The sequence below is a fragment of the Cnephaeus nilssonii genome (assembly GCF_951640355.1).
Source record: "Cnephaeus nilssonii genome assembly, chromosome: 3".
In the NCBI taxonomy this organism is placed as follows: Eukaryota; Metazoa; Chordata; class Mammalia; order Chiroptera; family Vespertilionidae; genus Cnephaeus; species Cnephaeus nilssonii.
The window spans coordinates 8395734-8414332 of record NC_137074.1 but is presented as its reverse complement, the minus strand read 5'-3'; the positions used below and the strand labels follow the sequence as shown (position 1 = coordinate 8414332).

The 18599-nt window shown below is 56.4% G+C and overlaps 1 protein-coding gene across 4 annotated transcripts in view; it reads right to left on the bottom strand.

Annotated features, from left to right (window-relative positions):
* Window positions 1–8147: 8147 nt before the first annotated feature.
* Window positions 8148–18599, bottom strand: part of TRPM2 (transient receptor potential cation channel subfamily M member 2) — a 48110-nt gene continuing 37658 nt past the window's right edge. For all 4 annotated transcript variants that reach the window (XM_079766595.1, XM_079766597.1, XM_079766596.1 and 1 more), the window contains 12 exons: window positions 18313–18494; window positions 17947–18079; window positions 16017–16104; window positions 15505–15592; window positions 15184–15341; window positions 14384–14460; window positions 14009–14110; window positions 13049–13135; window positions 12468–12573; window positions 11588–11689; window positions 9679–9795; window positions 8148–9223 (listed from right to left, as the gene is read on the bottom strand). In XM_079766595.1, coding sequence (XP_079622721.1) covers window positions 9098–9223; window positions 9679–9795; window positions 11588–11689; window positions 12468–12573; window positions 13049–13135; window positions 14009–14110; window positions 14384–14460; window positions 15184–15341; window positions 15505–15592; window positions 16017–16104; window positions 17947–18079; window positions 18313–18494 — 1366 coding nt within the window. In that variant the 3' untranslated portion in view covers window positions 8148–9097. The remainder of the gene's footprint in view (window positions 9224–9678; window positions 9796–11587; window positions 11690–12467; window positions 12574–13048; window positions 13136–14008; window positions 14111–14383; window positions 14461–15183; window positions 15342–15504; window positions 15593–16016; window positions 16105–17946; window positions 18080–18312; window positions 18495–18599) is intronic.

Sequence of the window (18599 nt, the reverse complement as noted above, 5' to 3'; positions counted from 1 at the left end):
GGCGGGGTCTGGGGGCGGGGCCTCGGCGAGGCGGGGCAGGGCGGGGCCAGGACGACGCGGGAGCCTGAGTCGAGGGCGGAGCCTGGGGGCGGGACTAGAGGGCCCGATGGGGCGGGGCCTTGGGCGTAGCCTGTGGGAAAGCGTGGGGCGGGGCTGGGGTGGCTCTTTTGAGTGGGGGCGTCTCAGGGACTGTGGGCGGGGCCTAAGGGCGGGGCGGGCCCGTGAGCACACAGAGCCCCGCCCCTCCCGGGTCCACCCAGCTGCGCGCGGTGGGGAGTGGGGGGCGCGAATCCCCGCTTGGCGCTGACACCTGCAAGCAAGGGGCCTGAAGACCCCGGATCTGCGCGAAGCCCTTGCGGTGAGTCCCTCGGCCCCAGAAGCTGGGTACTGGGGTGAGGTCTCCACCCACCTGAAGCCCCTCCTGCCCAGGACTCTCACTCCACCCCCACCTTCTGTGTGTGAGGGACCTTGCACGTGGGCCTGGGGAAGGATAGGGAATGTGTAAGCGGCGGCATTTAAAAGCAGCTTTATTGTGGTGTGGTTGATATACAAGAAACCACACATCTAAATTTGGTAACTTTTGACATTTGTATACACTCGTGAAACCATCACCATAATGCACGCAGTCCATGCCCCAGTTCCACCCTTGGTACTCCCTCCCCTGCTTACCCCCACCCCAGGCCAGCACTGATCTGCCTGTCGCTGTAGATGGAGTTGGCATTTCTTAAAATGTATGTAAATGGAATCACAGGTATGTGCTTTTTTGGTCTAGTTTCCTTCACTCAGCATGAGTATGTGTTTATCAAGTTATTCCTTTTAGGACTGACTAGTCATTCATCCTATGAATGTTCCAGTTTACGTATCTGTTTGCCTGTTCCTGGACGATGGGGTTGTTTCCATTCGTTGCCTATTACAAATAAAGTGATACAAACATTGTGTCCAACCGATGTTTGGACAAATACTCATTTCTCTTGGGTAAATATCTAGGAGTGGAATGGCTGAGTCACCTGTAGCTGTAAGTTTAATTTGAAAGAAACTCACAGGATGATTGTACTAGTTTACATTCCTGCCCACGGTGTGTGCTCACACCCTCGCCGGCACTTGGCATGTCAGCCTTCTTAATTTTAGACACTCTGCTAGGTGTGTAGTGGAATCTCATTGTGGTTTGAATTTATACTTCCCCAGTGACTAAATGATGGTGAGCATCTTTTCATCTGTTTATTTGCCATCTGTCTTCTTTAGGGAAGTGCTCTGTTCAGATCTTTTACCCACCTTTAAACGGGTTTTCTTATTTTGAGTTTTGAGAATTCTTTATATATTCTGGATACAAGTCCTTTATCAGATACGTGATTTGTAAATATTTTCTGTGAGTCTGTGGATTGTCTTTTCATTTTCTTAAAAGCTTTTCAAAGAGAAGGTTTTAATTTTTATGAAGTCCAGTTTAGCAATTTTTCTTATATGGATGGTGCTTTTTGGGTCATATGTAAGAAATCTTTGCCTAACTCAAAGTCACAAGGGTTTTTATAGTGTAAGTTTTGCCTTTGGTTTTAATATCCAACTTGAATTAATTTTGATAAATGGTGTGAAATATGAGTCCAAGTTTATATTTTTGTGTGCATATGGATATTCAGTGTTCCAGAACTGTTTGTTGAAAAATTACTTTTTCTCTACTGAATTACGTTTGTACTTTTGTTGAAAATCAGTGATCCACATCTGTATGAGTCTATTTCTGTATGCTCTGTGTTCATTTGGTCTATTTGCCTATTTTTATGCAAATGTTCCAAGCTGTCTTCATAGCTGGATCTTTATAATAATTCTTTAATTCAGGAAGTATAAATTTTCCAACTTGGTTCTTTCATAACGTTTTTTTGGTCATCCAAGATGTATTTCCTCATCTTCCCAACTTCTTCTAAAAAAGCCTATTAGGGTTTTGTTTGGGGTTGCATAGACTCTATAGGTCAGTTTGAGAGAATTAACATCTTGACAATATTGAGTCTCCAATCCATGAACATGGTATATCCTTTCATTTATTTAGAGCTTCTTTTATTTCTTTCATCTGGGTTTTATAGTTTCTGATTACAGATCTTGCACACCTTTTGTCAGATTTATCTCTGATTACTTATTGTTAATGGCATTTTTGTTTCAATTTCTGGTTTTTAATTACTAATGTGTAGAAACAAAATGGATTGATCTTAACTTTGCCAAACTCGTTTATTAGTTCTAGTAACTTTTAAATAAACACTTCAGGATTTTCTACATATGCAATCATCTTCTCTGTAAATAAAAAGATTATGACTTCTTTCTCTACAGTTTGGATGTGTTTTAAATTCCTTTTCATGCCCAATTGCACTGGCTTGAGACTCTAGTTTAATACTGACCAGAAGCAAGAGATCTCCTTGTTCCTGATAGCAGGGCGAGAGCATTCAGTCTTTCACCATTAAAAACAATGTTGGCTGCAAGTTTCCTGTAGCTATCCTTGTCCCTGTGAGGAAGTGTCCTTCTATTACTAGTTTGCTGAGAGTTTCTATCAGAAATGCTTCTTGGACTTTGTGAAATGTTTTCTGCATTTATTGAAAATCTTTTTTTTTATTCTGTTAATATTATGGATTATACTGATTGATTTTCAAGTGTTAAGTCAACCTTGTGTTCTTGGGATAAATCACAAGAAATCTTTGCCTAACTCAAATTCACATCATGTACTATCATTTTATATGTAGAGATGGAACTTCTGAGGTTATTTTTTTCCTTGATTGAATGTTGATAGTTTGTATTTCTTAAGGAATTGTCCATTTATCTAAATTGTTGAATTTATCAGCATAAAGTTGTTCATAATATTCTGTTATTAATCTTTCAATGTAAAGTGATGTCACTTTTCTCAGTCCTGATATTGGTCACGTGTGTCTTCGCTCTTTTCTTTTACTCATCAGTCAGGAGAGAAATTTGTCCATTTTATGGATATTCCCAAAGAACCAGTTTTTTGTTTCATTGGTTGCTCTATTGTTTTCCCTTTTTTATTGACTTCCACTATGACGTGTATGCTTTCTTTTGCTTACATTGGGTTTAAGTTTCTCTTCTTTTTCTGGTTTCTTAAGGTGAAAGCTAGGCCACTAATTTGAGGCCTTCTTCTTTAGAACAGGCTACAAATTTCCCTCAAAGTCCTGTTTTCGATGCACCCCCGAAATTTTGGTTATGTTGTATTTTCTTTTTAAAAAAAATATATATTTCTTTTATTGATTTCAGAGAAGAAGGGAGAGGGAGAGATAGAAACATCAATGATGAGAGAGAATCATTGATCGGCTGCCTCCTGCACGCTTGGGGATCGAGCCTGCAACCCGGGCATGTGCCCTTGGCTGGAATCGAACCCAGGACCCTTCAGTCTGCAGGCCAGCACTCTATTCACTGAGCCAAACCAGCTAGGGTGATATGTTGTATTTTCATATTCATTGGGTTAAAAGTATTTTCTAATTTGCCTTTTGATTTCTTTTCTTTTCATGATCCATGGATTTAGAAGTGTGTTATTTTGTTTTCAGACATGTGGGTCTTTTCCAGAGATGTTTCTGTTTTTTACTTATTAATTTAAATCTATTTCTGTCAGAGAACATACTCTGTATGTTTTGGACCCTTTTACATTTGTTGAGACTGATTTTCTGGTCCAGAATATGGCCTGTGTTAATCATTGTCCTGTGTGCACTTAAACGTGAGTTCTATTGTTGCTCAGTGGAATGTTGATGAGGTCAAGTCTGCTGATGGTATGTTCTATATCATGACTTTCTGACCACTTACTCTATTAATTACTGAGAACGAGGTGTTGCCGTCTTTGACTCTGATTGTAGATTTATCTGTTTCTCCTTGCAGTTCTGTTTGGTTTTTTTTTTTTTTTTTTTTTTTTTTTTTTGCTCTATTTATGCATTTTGAAAGCCTATATTCAGATTATGTCCTCTTGATTAAATGGTCACCTTGTCATTGGAAAATGGCCCTTTTTATCCCCAGATTCTGTCCTGAACTCCTCTCTGACACTAACAGCCACCCCAGCTGTCTTTTCATTAGGTTCACATGGGCTACCTTTTCCCATTCTTGGGCTTTTAACCTCGAGTGTCTTATACTTAGTTTCCTTCGGGATTTCCATAGCATTCAAGTATCTTTTTTAATATGTTTGTTAACTACAAAGGTGAGAATAGTAACCTTACCGTGGAGAAACCCAGCAGAAACCACCTTACTCTGTGACCAAGGTCAAATCTCAGTAATAAGACGGACAGCCATCATGTAGCCTCTCGATGCGATGGCCTGAGACTCAGCAACGCTTTTGTGGTGTTCTTGCCCCAAATGCACCATCTGCCATCGTGAGAGCACTCCAGACACACGTGGAAGGACGGCGACCAAGGGACTGATCAGTTCGCTTCAAAAATGAAGGAAGCGGTCGTAAAAGACAAGAAAGGCCTGAGTCACTGTTACGGATTGGAAAAGACAAAGGAGAAGTAGCTAACTGCGGCGTGGGGCCCTCGAACAGACAAGGACATTCGTGGAAAAAGGAGGAACACGGGCTAAGGCCGGTCGTTCCGGGTCTAGTGCTTCCCCGTTGCCGACGTCCTGCTTCAAAGCTCATTGAAGGGATAATCGGGGCAGGCGGGCTCCAGTCTGTCTGCCTCTTTCTGCCCCTCGGATCCCTTGTCCTCTTTTCCCGACTTCCCTTGGATTGAATATTTTTAGTCCATTCTCTCTCCTTAGTTGTCTCCTGTCTGTAACAGTCGCTGTGTCGTTTCCTGCTTTTGGAGAGAGCGTCCAGCATCACAGTCCTTCGCCAGGCCACCCTGGGCCACTCGGCCAGTGAGCGCCCTGCAGCCGGTGCGCACCCCTGGGGCTGGGCTGTGGTCGCACGGTGTATGTCCACATGTGCGGGAACCCCACAAGACATTATTTCTGCCTTCCACAGCCAGCTGCCTTTCAGAGAGATTAAAATACTGTCAGCCAGGAAGCTGCTGGTATGTTATTTTTCTGGCAAATTATGGAACATTTTTAATATTTAAAGTAAACCAAGTATATGGCGACCACCAAGAGAAGTACAGTATGGATGCCAGTGAGTGCGAGGGGCCAGACACTCAGAGCTCACACTGTGTGTTTCTGTTTATGGGAAGTTCAAGAGCAGGTAACACTCCGGGGTGGTGGGACTCGGGATGGGATTCGGGATGGGGGTGGTGGGGGGCTGGGGATGGAGGGGGCTCCTGGGGCGGGTGTTACGGATCTGGATCTGGGTGCTGCTTGTTGACATAAAAAATCCATCGGCGGATCACACTCACGTGTGCAGTGAAGAATGTGTGCTCCGGACTAACGTGCGGAGCTGGCCTGCCGCTCACAGGGGAGCCCACGTGGGAATGACGTGCACATGGACGGGTGGGTGCATCTGTCAGTTCCAGGTGCCCGAGTAAGGCTGTCGAGCTGTCTCCCGGCCCTTGGCTCTTGGCCTCCCTGACTAGTGATGATGTCAGAGGGCCACCGCAGGCTCTGGCTGCCGGCCAGACCCAGGCTGCAGGCCTGAGAGCCTCGCTCGCTGTCCATTCCGGGCCGTGAGTCAGTGTTCCCAAACACACCAGCAACCTTCTGAGGCCATCCTGGCCACGTGCTCTGCCCACCAGGCCGCCCTTCTTACTGTAATTGGACTTCGGGCTGATTATCTGGCTTACCTATCCACCCGGAACCGGCTTCGTGGCCCCAGGGAGCGAATGCAGCTCTGCGGCTGGTTAATTGCCTCCCCGTCAGGGAGGCTGTTTTGCAGGGTGAGGTCTGAGTGCTTCTCTCTGGGGAGGAGTGAGGAGCCGAGCGCGGCATCGCCAGGGCCGGATGAAATCAGGCAGATGAACAAAACACCCCGGGAGGCCCAGACCCGCCCTCCCCACACAGAGACCCAACAGTGGCCGGGGGGGGCCCTCGCTGGGGCCACAGCCAGTGTCCAGGGGTGTGCTGGCTGCTCCCCCTCCTGCCCTTCCACTGTGCCTGGCTCGGCCCTCTGCTGCCCAGCCTCCACACTGTCCCCACCAGCCCATGGGACCCTCAGACAGAAGCCCAGGCCCGCTGGGCACCGTGAGGCCAGCCAGCACCCAGGCAGGGCTGGGGCAGCCACCTCAGAGGCAGGACAGCTGGCCGGGAACCCACTCGCTGCCTGGGAAGCAAAAAGCCGGGCCAGGGACCCCGCGCTGGCCCAGACCCTTCGTGGAGGGACTGCCTTTGGCAAAGTTGTCCCCAGCAGCTTTGGCCACACTGACCTCCCACTACATTCAGAGAACTCCTAGATCTCTCTGAATTCCTGGTTCTCTGCCTGCTCTTGAAAATCCAGACTGGAAACCCTGAAATAAGGCCGGCAAGGGTTCCCCTTCCAGGCTTCCCAAGAGCACAGGGCCCGAGCAGTGTCCCCCTGCCTGCACAGCCCCCGACCCCCCAGGTCCCTTCAGAACCACTGCCCCGTCCTGGCTGCCGTTCCCCTGCAGAGCAGAGGGCTGCCTTCACCTCCTCCCGCACTGCTCCCGGGGTGTCCAGGCCTGTCCCCTCCGCCGGCTCTCCCTGCACACACTCACACACACTCATACACTCACACATACATACACCCACACACACACACTCACACACACTCATACACTCACACACATACACTCACACACACACATACATACACTCTCACACACACACACACTCACACATATATACACTCACACATACACTCACACACACATACATACACTCACACACACATACACTCTCACACACACACACTCATACACTCACACACACACTCACACACACTCATACACTCACACACACACTCATACTCACACACATACACACACACACACTCATACACACACACTCATACAAACACACATACACTCACACACTCACACACATACACACACACACATACACTCACACTTACACACACTCACACACTCATACACTCACACATACACTCATACAAACACACACATGCACTCACACACACATACACACACAAACACACATACACTCACACACTCATACACTCACACACACACACTCACACACTCATACACACACACATACACTCACACAAACACACACATGCACTCACACACACAAACACACACACATACACACTCATACACTCACACACATACACTCACACTCATACACTCACACACACTCATACACACACATACACTCACACACTCATACACACACACATACACTCACACACACACTCATACACACACATACACTCATACACACACACTTACACACATACTTACACTCACACACACACTCATACACACTCACACACTCACACATCCACTCACACACATACACTCACACACACATGTTCACACACACATACACACACACATACACATCTATACATGTATACACACATATACTCACTCACACACATACACTCACACACTCTTACACTCACACACACACACACACTCATACACTCACACACATACACTCACACAAACACACATACACTCACACACATACACTCACACACACATACACTCACACACACACATACACTCACACATACTCACACACACTCACACATACATGTTCACACAGGCATATATACACATACACATCTATACATGTATACACACATATACTCACACACACACACATACACACACACATACACTCACTCACAAACACGCTCACACATACACACACTCATACATCCACATGTATACGCACATATACTCACACATACACACATGTATACACACATGCATACACTCACACATATATACTCACACACATATATACACTCACACATTTACATACATACACACTCATAAACACACATACACACATATACATCTATACATGTATATGCACATATACTCATACACACACATACACTCACACACATACATACTCGCACACTCACATATACTGTACACACATACATACACACAAACACATATCCACATCTATACATGTACATGCACATATACTCACACACACATCTACACTCACACACATAACACTCAGACACACATCCACGTCTACACATGTACACACACAAACACACAGACACAAACACACATCTATATACACATACACAAATATACACTCAAACACAATCATACGCACACATGTACATTCACACATGCCCACAAACACGGGGAGATGCCACAGGAGAGGCCCTCGGGCCACGGGAAGCTTGGCCGTGGGTTGGTAGAGGTTTCAGTGGCCCAGACACAGCCCCTGACCACTGCACCTCCGGAACTTTATTTGCAGGAGGCACCGAAGAGCTGGCCGGGTGGCAGGGGCGGCGGACTTAACGTCGGGCTTGACAACCTTCCTGGTCCTGATGCTCCTGATGGCTTATGCTGATGGTCTGTGACTCGCTGACACTAAACGGGGCGCCCCATCCACGCCCACGCTCCCCGGGCTCACAGGGAGGGACGGAGGGAGCGCGTGTGCAGGAGAGCTGGGTCCCAGGCCCTGCACAGGCAGGGACCCTCTGCGTCTCTGGGGAAGGCCTGCACTCACGGGCCTCCTGCCTCGGCTCAGCCCCGACGGTGGCCCGGGCTGTAAACTGGGGTTCCCACAGGGCCCGCCCCAGGCCAGGCGAGGGTCTGAGTCAGGCCACGGTGGAGGCCATCTTGGAGGCATGGGCCTGAGGAGGAGGCCACATGGGGACCCCAACGCTCCAGGGGACACAGGCCTTGGGCGGATGTACCTCCGGTGGGGGACCTGCTGCTCATGACAGCATTCCCAGGGGAGACTCGACTCCAGCCAAACGCCAAGGTTGTCAGGAGGCTCCAGCCCCTCAACCGGCTGCCTGCGGCTCAGGAGAGGCAGTGATGGCTGGCGGGGTCCCCGTGGCTACCACAATCCTGAGGAGATGCCGTGTCACCGGAGCCAGCCTGTCCCCGGCCTTGGTTCCCTTCCCAGGGCGCCTCGCCGGGTCACGAACTCGTCCAGTGGGGGCTCCAGTTGGCTGAGGGGTGGCAGGTCCCCAAACCCCATCACGCTGCGCCCCTGGCCTCCCCGAGGTCCACAGCTGCGCCCCCTGCAGCCTGATCTCCGAGGGGCTGGGGACAGACTGGCCCCGGGGGCCCTGGGCTCAGTAGTAGGCCCCGAACAGAGCGGCCACCTTCTGCAGGATGGCCTTGTGGTTGGCATACAGCGAGATGCGCTTGTCCACGACCTGCCATCGGACGGACATCCCGGGGTCGCCGGCGTGCAGGTGCTGCGAGGAAAGGCACATCCTGAGCCCGGAGTCGCCGCCAGCACCCAGCACCCCAAACGTTGCCCTGACCCCCATCTCTGGGCCTCCACTGGGCTGTTACCACACGGGAGCAACAACACCCACTTCGGACGCCCCTCGGAAAATGCCTGCAGAGCCCGGAAGCCCGCGGGTGAGCACAGAGCAGGCACCTCGTTCGGAGGGTCTGTCCTGCAGATAACGGCCTGGGTTTGTTCCCTGGGACCTCGTGGTCCCAGTTCTGGATTGGGGACATGGCGGGCTGAGCTCAATTCAGGGGACAGTATCCCCACAAAGGTGTACAAACCGGCCTCCCCCAGTGCGAGCCTGGGGGCTCCTGGAGGACCACATCTCAGGGTCCCCGGCAGCCCATCAGACCCCCCCCCCCCTACAGGCCCCGCATCCCCCCATCCTGGGAGCCTGCGGCCCGAGCCCCATACAGAGTTCAGCCTCTTCAGCTCCACGTCACTCTGGTCTGGGAAGTGGACACTGACGGCCACCGTCTCGATCCAGGCGTTGTCCGTGTTCCGAGGGTCGTCCACGTAGCCTTTGTACACCTGGGGGGCAGCGCAGGGTGAGCCAGACTCCCCAACCGACCCTGAGCCTGCCGGCTTCCTCCAGAGCAAGGGCCTCCCTGTCCCGAGCTCGGCCAGCCCTGGGACGCTCTGAGCACAGCTGCACGGCACCCAGGCCCCTGGCCTGGATCCCCGCTGCCTGTCCACTGGCTGCCACCCCAGCCTTCAGCCTTGACCAGCACCCTGAGGCGGCCCACGGGCTCACTCATGTCCCTCCTGGCCTCTGGCCTGCCATCCGGACCACCCCGCCCCCAGGACTGTCCATGGAGGGATTAAAAATGACAGTGGGCCTTGAAAATATTACAGTAAACCAGACACCAGAGACCACATGCTGTGTGCTCCACGTAACATAAATGTCCCGGACAGGCAAATCCAGAGACAGAACACAGATGAGGTGGCCAGGGGCTGGGGGAGGGAAGGAAGTGACCGCTGATAAGGTGCGGGGGCTCTTTTTGGGGTGATGGAAATGTTTCGAATTAGAGAGAGGTGATGGTCACACAGCTCTGTCAATGTACTAGATGCCACGGAACGGTGTGCTTTAAAATGGTTAATTTTATGCTGTTTGGATATCACCTGGATAAATAAGCTAATTATTTTTGCCCAGTAAGGAAACGGGAGATGGCAGTGTCCCGGAGGGAAAAGCATGGGACAGGGACGAACCTAAGGACCAGCTGGTGCAGGTCAGAGCCGTAAGTACCAGCCACCGCCTGTTTCATCCTGACCCGCGTGAAAACAGGACCGGTGGCAACTTAGATGCCACCTAGAGGACTGTTTAAGCAAAGCATGGCACAAAATATATAAAGTCTGCAAGACATTCTATAGTCGTGAAAAGCAAACCCTACGAATATAAACCTACAGCTGTGACTATCACCAATTAAGTGAAAAAGCAAGGTACAGAGAATGAGGCCAGCGGCCCGTGCTTACTGAAGACGTGTGTGCGTGCTCCCGTGTGGACAGAAAGCTGCAGACAGAGCCCGCACGGTGAACCTCGAAGCCACCTCTACCCTCACACGCCCAGGTGCCACCGGGGGCAGGAGAAGCAAGCAGGTGTCTGTGCCCAGTGGCACCTGGGCGTGTGAGGGTAGATGGCTCTGATGTTCACCGTTGACCGGGCTGCATTTCGGATGCTGTAGCAAACACATGTTGCTTTTGTAATTAAGAAAGGATTCATCAGCCCTAGCCGGTGTGGCTCAGTGGCTAGAGCGTCAGCCTGTGGGCTAAAGGGTCCCAGGTTCGATTCCGGTCAAGGGCACATGGGTTGTGGGCTCCATCCCCAGTAGGGGGTATGCAGGAGGCAGCCGGTCAATGATTCTCTCCCATCATTGATGTTTCTCTCTCTCTCCCCCTCTCCCTTCCTCTCTGAAATCAATAAAATATATTTAAAAATAAAAAAAGGAAAAGATTCAATAAAGCAAACAGGCCTGATGTGTGTGAGGACTCAGCCGCACGTTCCCGACAGGGCTTGGCGAGCACCCCCAGCCCTTCTGCCCAGGAGACACAGGTGCTGAGGGGCCCCTGGGAGCCAGCTGTGCTCAGGGCTGGGGTAAGTGTGGGAAGGAGAGGCCCGGCCCCACTGATTTAGAGAAGAAATGGGGACAGAGAGGGAAGGCGAGGAGGCCCCCAGCCACGGCCACGGCCACGGCCACGGCCCCTGGTCCCAGCTCCTTCCTCCAGGACCGGGGAGATGTGGGTCAGAGCAGGTTCCCTGTCGCCTGCTCATCCTGCAGCCTCACCGCCAGCGCCCCGCGGGCCCGGGACACAGAGAGCCACCTACCTCCGTGCCCTGCAGCAGCAGGTTCTGGAAGGAAGGCCAGAACTCTCTCTGGAGGACCTGCTTCAGCTTGCGGGGCAGCGTCTCTCCGGGTTCCCGGGAGCCCTGAGCAGAGAGGGAGGCAAGGCTCGTCCGCAAGGCCATCCGGGGACCCACCTCCACTGGCCACCTGCCCGGCATGGGCGGCCAGCCAGACCCCCGGAGCCGCAGGCCGACAGCGCCTGGCAGGCTGACTGTCTCGGGGCCAGAGTGACATTGCCCAGAGCCCACTGCCCACGTCAGCCCGCTCCACAGCAGGGGTGTGAGGCCAAAGGCACAGCCTTGGAGGAGTGCACGCCGGACACCCGTGCCTCTCGGCTCCCTGTGAGGGCGCCAGCGCCCTGACCTCCACCCGCTGGCCGCCATCGGGAGGACTGTTTTTTTATTGTTTGTTTGCATTCCTCAGACCCCATCTCTCACCTCTGTTCCCCATGCTGGGCTCCCAGCCACTCCAGAGACCACCTGTCCATGGACACGGCCCCTCCCTGCCCCCACCCACCTAGGGGACCCTGCTTGTTCGTCACAGTCCCTCACAGCCACGTCCATTCTGCCTCGGACTTCGGGACCAGTGCCGGCTCAGCAGACACGCCTCCGTGCCCGGTGCTCAGAGCCGCGCTCCCTCACGTGGGAGCCACGGGGCTCGGGGGTGCAGGGCGAGAGCTGCCCAGCGCCCTGGAATGGATAGGGGCCCAAAGACCTGCAGCACCGCCCAGTCCCCGGCGTTGTCATTAGGAACCAGGGACAGAGTCCAGAACGGCCGGCAGAGGCCGCAGGCGGGTGCCGTTCCGTTGGCGGGCGGATGGATGAAGGACGAGTGACGGGCATGTGGGCCGTGGTGGCTCACCCCTGGCAAGGCCCAGTGCTCTGCCAGGACGTGCTTCACCACCAGCACCTCCAGCACTTTCTTGATGCTTCTCCGGCAGATGGCTCCATCCTGGTTCCTCCTCCACCTGCAGAGGGACCGGCTCACACCTGCCCTCCCCGGCTCTGTGCCAGCCCCCCCCCCCGCAGCCTCCCCGGGGCCCAGCCCTGTGTCCTCCCCGAGGACCTGCTCCTGTCCAGCACCATCAGGGTGTCTCCCCGCTCCCGTGGAGAATATTTCTTAGGGACCCGGCTGGGCCACGTCTTGCCTATTTTCGGTTCGTCCGTGGCCGTGGGCCCTGGCCGCCTTGTCCCTCCTCCCACAGGCCTCTAAGGGAGGGGACCCACAGGAAGTGAGGGGAGCTCTGTTAGGAGGGGGAACGGGCCTGGGCTGTCCAGGGGGCCCCGACATTCCTGCCCTGTGTTTCGGGGTGCGTCATGCCGTGAGGCTGCCACCATGTACCCAATGGGAGTTGTCCTCAGGGCTCTCTGGGCGCATGGGGAGGGCCCCGGAAGTGAGTCCCTCATGCGGGGAGTGGGTGACCTCGTCCCTGGCGGACTCACCGAGTGACCACGGGCTGCAGCGTGTGGTTGGGTCCGAAGCAGCAGAGGGCCCCGCGCCCTCGCAGCCCCGTGCGGCCCATGGGGTTCCTGGGGTGGAGAGGGGTGTGCTCAGCCTGCCGCCGGGAGGACCAGCCCGTGGGGACCCCAAGGGGTGAGGGGGGGCTTCAGGGTACCATGGGGTCAGTTGGAAAAGAAAAGGGTGCCCTTAGGGGCCAAGGTCTGGCCCCACTGCAGATGCACAAGGTGTCCCAGTGGCCTTCCTGCGGCCCAAGGGCGCGGGACGGACCCATCTGCCACCCACACGTGTTGGGGGAGGGGGGGCGGCGGGGTCCCGGGCCGGGCACCAGAGGCGTCCAGTGGCTGTGCACAGGCCAGGAAGGGGTCACCAGCGAGGACCCCGCCGGGGAGACCTGGCCCCGGCACATGGCTTGTCCCTGCTCCCCGAGCCCAGGGCCCTGACACGGAGACCGAGCGTCCCCACTGGGCAGGGCCGACGCCTCCACCCTGCCCGGTCCTCTCAGAAAGAACGCATGCTGGACGCTGGGTGGGTTCGTGTGAATTCACCTCTAAAACAGGAGGGAAAGCCCATCACCCAGGTCTGACCGCTGTCCCGGTCCACGCGCCAGCCTGTCCTCCAGATCCCGGCCACCTTTTCCAGGACATTCCGCAGAGGCCGCCACTGCCTCCTCCCTCGGGGCCCGGATCCGCCTGCTCCTTGGGGTTCCCAGGTCCCCAGCCACCTGTCGTCCTCCTCAGACTCTGACGGCCCCCAGCCGGCCCCTTCCCCCTCCTCACCCCCCGCCCCCAGGAGGCCCTTCCTCCCAGGAGCCGGGCTGGCACGCGCCAGCCTTCACCAAGGGCTGCTGCCTAGTCGCCAAGAGAGGAAACCTGACCCCAGAAGGAACGCCCGGAAGGCCCCAGCGAGGCGGGCACTGTGGGTGGGGACAGGGCCGCACTCACAGGGGGAACCCGTCCTGAACCGCGTAGCTGCCGTGGAAGCTCCGGCGGTCCGTGGGCCCGTCCACGGCGTTGTAGGTGATCCTGGCCAGAGGGTCCAGGGCGCTGGGAGAGGACAGAGGAGCAGTCAGGTCCCGGATCAGAGAGGGCGCGAAGGGAGGGCAGAGGGCTGGGTGATCACACCTGAGAGGCATCGGGCAGAGGACAGGAGGCCCCACAGGCCGCAGGCGCCCCCAGACCCCTGCCCCTCCCAGCACGTCCCAGCCCCTGGGGAGGGCCGTCCTGGGGAGGGCCGTCCAGGCAGGCAGCAGGCCCTCGCCCTGGGGGGGTCCCGCCCTCCGGCCCTGGGTGTGAGCGAGGGGAGGAGCGCACACTCACTTTCCCACGGGGTCCACCAAGTCCTTGTCCTTCCTCTCGGCCGAGTAGAAGGGCGGGTCGTAGATGAGAAACTCTGTCTGCACAGAACAGGGGTCTCTCTCAGACTGTCCCCCGTCCATAGCTCAGGCCCAGGCACCCAGAGGACTGCGGCGGCGGCTGCTCCTCCAGGCGCACGGCCGGGGACCCGAGACCACGCCAGGCGCCCGCAGCACCCTGAGCTGGGCAGACCTGAGGGTCTTGCCACTCGGGGACCCAGGCCCGGGGCTGGAGACAGAACTGGTGTCCAGGGGAGGCTTCCCAGGTCGGGCGGGGTCTGGGCTGGACCTGAGAGGTGAGGATTCCGACTGGCAGGGCTGGAGAGAAGGCAATGGAGGTAACAGCCCGGAATGTTCCGGGAGGGCCAGGGACGAAGCCTGCGGGTTGGGGTGGATGCCATTACCTACGTCTCCCTCTCGTTCCCTCTCTCAGATGCTCCCGCTCACCTGGCACTCGGGAAAGGGGGCACTGACCATGCACTGGGGACAGTGGGACCTGGCTAAGTGGGGCGACCAGAGGTGAGGGGCGGTCGGCTCTCTGTGGATCAGAGGCTTGTGGGGCTCCCCAGGCTCAAGTCCCAGCTCTGCCACCTCCAGCTGTGTGGACCTATGCCTCGGGGGCCGCATGTGTCATGTCCCTGTGACGCTGCGTGGGCTGGGCCAGCCCCCCTGGTGCCCGGCCACGCCAGAGGGTTCAGGCCGGACAGCTCCTCCCAGCACCCCGGCCACCGAGCCTGGTGGGGGTGCAGCCAGGACAGCACTCACCTCCCAGGGCACCTTCTCGTTGGGCACAGGGAAACGCACGATGGGGGAGTTGGGGTAGAGCAGGTGCCGGGCGTTCACGTGGTGGGCGTCGCCCAGGTCCTCCGCCTTCTGCCTGCCGTCCAGCTCCGGGTCCTGCCCCTCCGAGGCCGTCTGGGAGGCTGGGGGTGGCCACACGAGCGTGGGCAAAGCTGGCCAGGCTCGGGCATCTGGCCCACAGGCCGGGGCACCCTCCACAGTCCTTCCTCCAGGCCCAGCAGGAGCCCTGCCCGGTGCCTCTCCTCCCCACAGTCCCCAGACTCAGAAGAACAGCCACCCACTCACCCAGGGAGGGGGCGCCCTCGTCCGAGCCAAAGCCGCTGTCTCGCAGGGTCTTCACGACCCAGTGCAGCGCTCTGGCTGTCTGGGCCACCTGCAAGGAGGTCCCACACAGCATCCGGTCAGCGCCTGCCCGCACAGGCCACCCCTGTGGCTGCCGCTCCCCGGCGGCCAGGAAGCCAGCAGAGCTCTGCCAGGAGGGCCAGGGCTGGGGCGATTCCCACAGCCCCCCAGGTCGGGGGACAGGCCGGAGGAGGCCGAGGAGGGGACGAGAGTTTACTCCTCAGACCGGCCCCTATGTGGTGCCGCGCAGTGCAGTGTGCTGGAGCCCAGCCAGGGGGCTCGGGCGGAATTTTCCAGAGGGAAAAGGAAGTGCTCTTCCCATGAGGAACAGGTGCCCCACGTTCCCCACCTCCTCTTGGTCGTTCCCAGGGTGCTCATTCTCAAACCAGCCGGGCACCACAGCCAGGCCCGTCGGATCTGTGCCCCAGAAACACAGGCCCCGGCCCGAAACCCACCTGCTTCTCCAGGGAGGCCAGTCTCTGCTCCATGGAGCCCGAACCCTTCAGCCGGTCCATTTCCAGCAGGTCCACCATGGTGTCCACCCTGAAAGAGTGCAGAGCTGAGCCTGGCAGGCCTGCCTGGGGCCTGGGCGTTGAGGCGGCACGGGGCCAGCTTGCCGATGGCGGCCTCCTCCGAGTCAACAGCCGGGGCTCTGTCGGCCTTAATTTCAGGCGTCTTCCTCTTAATGTGAAGTGTTTATAGTACATGTTTCTGTATAGACTGCCTGGTGCCCAAGGAGGGAGATGTCTTAGCCAGCCGATGCCCCAGGCTCCCACCGCCACTCCCACTGCCCACAGAGCATCCTGGCGGGAGATGGTGTGAGGTGCACCCACAGCCGAGCCCCTCCCCTAGGCCATGAGCTCCAGAACCTAAGTCACACACAACAAAGCTGCCGCTGGGCGCTGCTGGGTGCCTCGCAGTGCAGTGTGCTGGAGCCCAGCCTCCAGGAAGGAGGGGCCGTGCTGTCATTTGGGGAACAGTTGCTTGGATTCTGTCTTATTTAGCTACAATGTGGGAATCTCACCCAACGTAGGCTGGCTGTGTATATGGGTGAAATAATTCCACAGCCCAGTCCACCCAGACTCTGGCTGTTCATGGCCAGAGGTCTTCACTTCCTGTCTCTTCTTTAAGAACATGGGCAACCCTTTTAGTGACACTGAACCCTGAGCTGGGCTGCAGCCCACTGTGAAGGTTATCAAGGGAAAGGGAGACAGTTATCTCACTGAGGGCCCGGGAGTTAACTTGCGCCCTCGCCAGGTATTGCTTCATTTCTGAAAAGCCACGTGACTGCTCGGCACCCTGTCCCCGGCCAGCCTTGTGCGTGTGCTGCCTGGCTGCTGGAGGGAGGGTGACAGCGTGCGATTGGCTGGCTGTGACTCAGTCCCTACGACAAGCAGGAACTGTCCCCATCACCAAGGAGCCCCCTGAGGTGTGGGCGCAGCGGGGGCAGGCTCAGCCCGGGTGCCATGCTGCCTCTGGGCCTGGAATCCCTCGCCCGACGCAGGGAGAGAAGACGCCCAGGTAGGGGCACCATCACCATCACTCCTGTGCAACGGCGACATAAAGCCACACACAGCCGGTGTGTGCTGGCGTGTCTCTAGCCCAGGAAGTGCTCACGCTTCACACGTGCTCCCATGTTCTGGAAGTGACTCCAGGCGATGGATACTGTCACTGTCACCCTTTCACAGATGAGCCGAGAGATGGAGAAAGGCAGGTGCCCGTCTCTAAGGAGAGGTGGGGGGCGGGGGCATGCTCCCCAGGACGCCCTCTCTACGGCCTGCGGGAACCTCTGTGCCAGGCCAGGAGCTGCCATGACTTCATGTCCCCATGCCCCCTCCTCCTGGCCCACAGTGACACACACATAAGACCAAACTCTTCCACGTCTGTGTCCCTGGCAGCCAGGCCCTCTGGCGCCCACAGGGCTGAGGGGCGGGGTGGAGAGAGGGAGGGAGAGACCTTTCCCCCAACATGGACCTGGCACCCTGGAAGCAAGTGGGGTGGGAAGAGCTGAGCAGGAACTGAGGATGTGCTGAGTGGGCCTGAGAGTCGGGCGGGCTACCCAGGCCCTATGGCAGCTGCGGCGTGGCCACATGCCAGCGCGCTCACTGTCCGCCCTCCAGGCCTCCAGCTGGCCTCCGGCGGGCCCACCTGCCCCTCCTCCAGCCCACCCCACCCCGGCTTTTCAGGGTCAGCCCTGCCCACAGCACATGGCCTTCCCAAGACCCAGAGAGAGGGCTGTGGGTCAGCTGGAGGACCGAGGTCCAGTGCTGGTAGAATTGCTCAGGCCACGACACTGAGGTTTCCCGTCCCAGGTGACCAGTTGCTGGGCCTCCCCCAGGAGGGCCATGTGCCCGGTATGTCTCAGAACCAAATGGCCTCCCGTACCTGTTGCTAATATCTTGGATCTTCTGCTCTGTCCTCTGCTTCTGCTGGTACTGCTGGTTCTGCAGGTAGTTCTCCTTCAGGTAGATCTCCCAGGACAGGAGCGCGGCCTCCTCATTCTTCTCCAGCTTGTTCTCTGCGTGGGGAGGACGCATGAGGGGCTCCGGCCCACTCCCAGGCCCTCCCGGGGTCCTGCCCCTGAGCCACGCCCATCCCCGAGGGGCCTGCTGGGAGCTCAGTGCCCTGCACGGTCTGCGTTCTTCCCAAGCTTCTAGGACTCTAGAAGGAGTCGCCATAGCCACCCCAAGCCCACATGTGGCCCCAAGACCCCTGAGGACAAGCACTCTGGGAGAGCGGAGGGCGGCTCACTGAGCTGCTTGTGCCGCTTGGCGGGGATCTTTAGGATGACCCTCTTGATGAAGAGATGCAAGTGGCTGAGGAGGATGAAGGGGGGCGGGGCCGGGGGCCTGCCCTGGTACTCCTCGATCAGATCGTGGCGCTGGAACTTCCAGATCTGGTCCGTGTGCTCCTGGACCTGCTGGAACGTGTAGCTGGCGGGAGGCAAGGGGCACGCCAGTTACAGAGAAGGACCAGATGCAGTGCAACGAGGCAAGAACAAGCACACACCCATTCACTGCCCTGGGGGCCGGTGACGG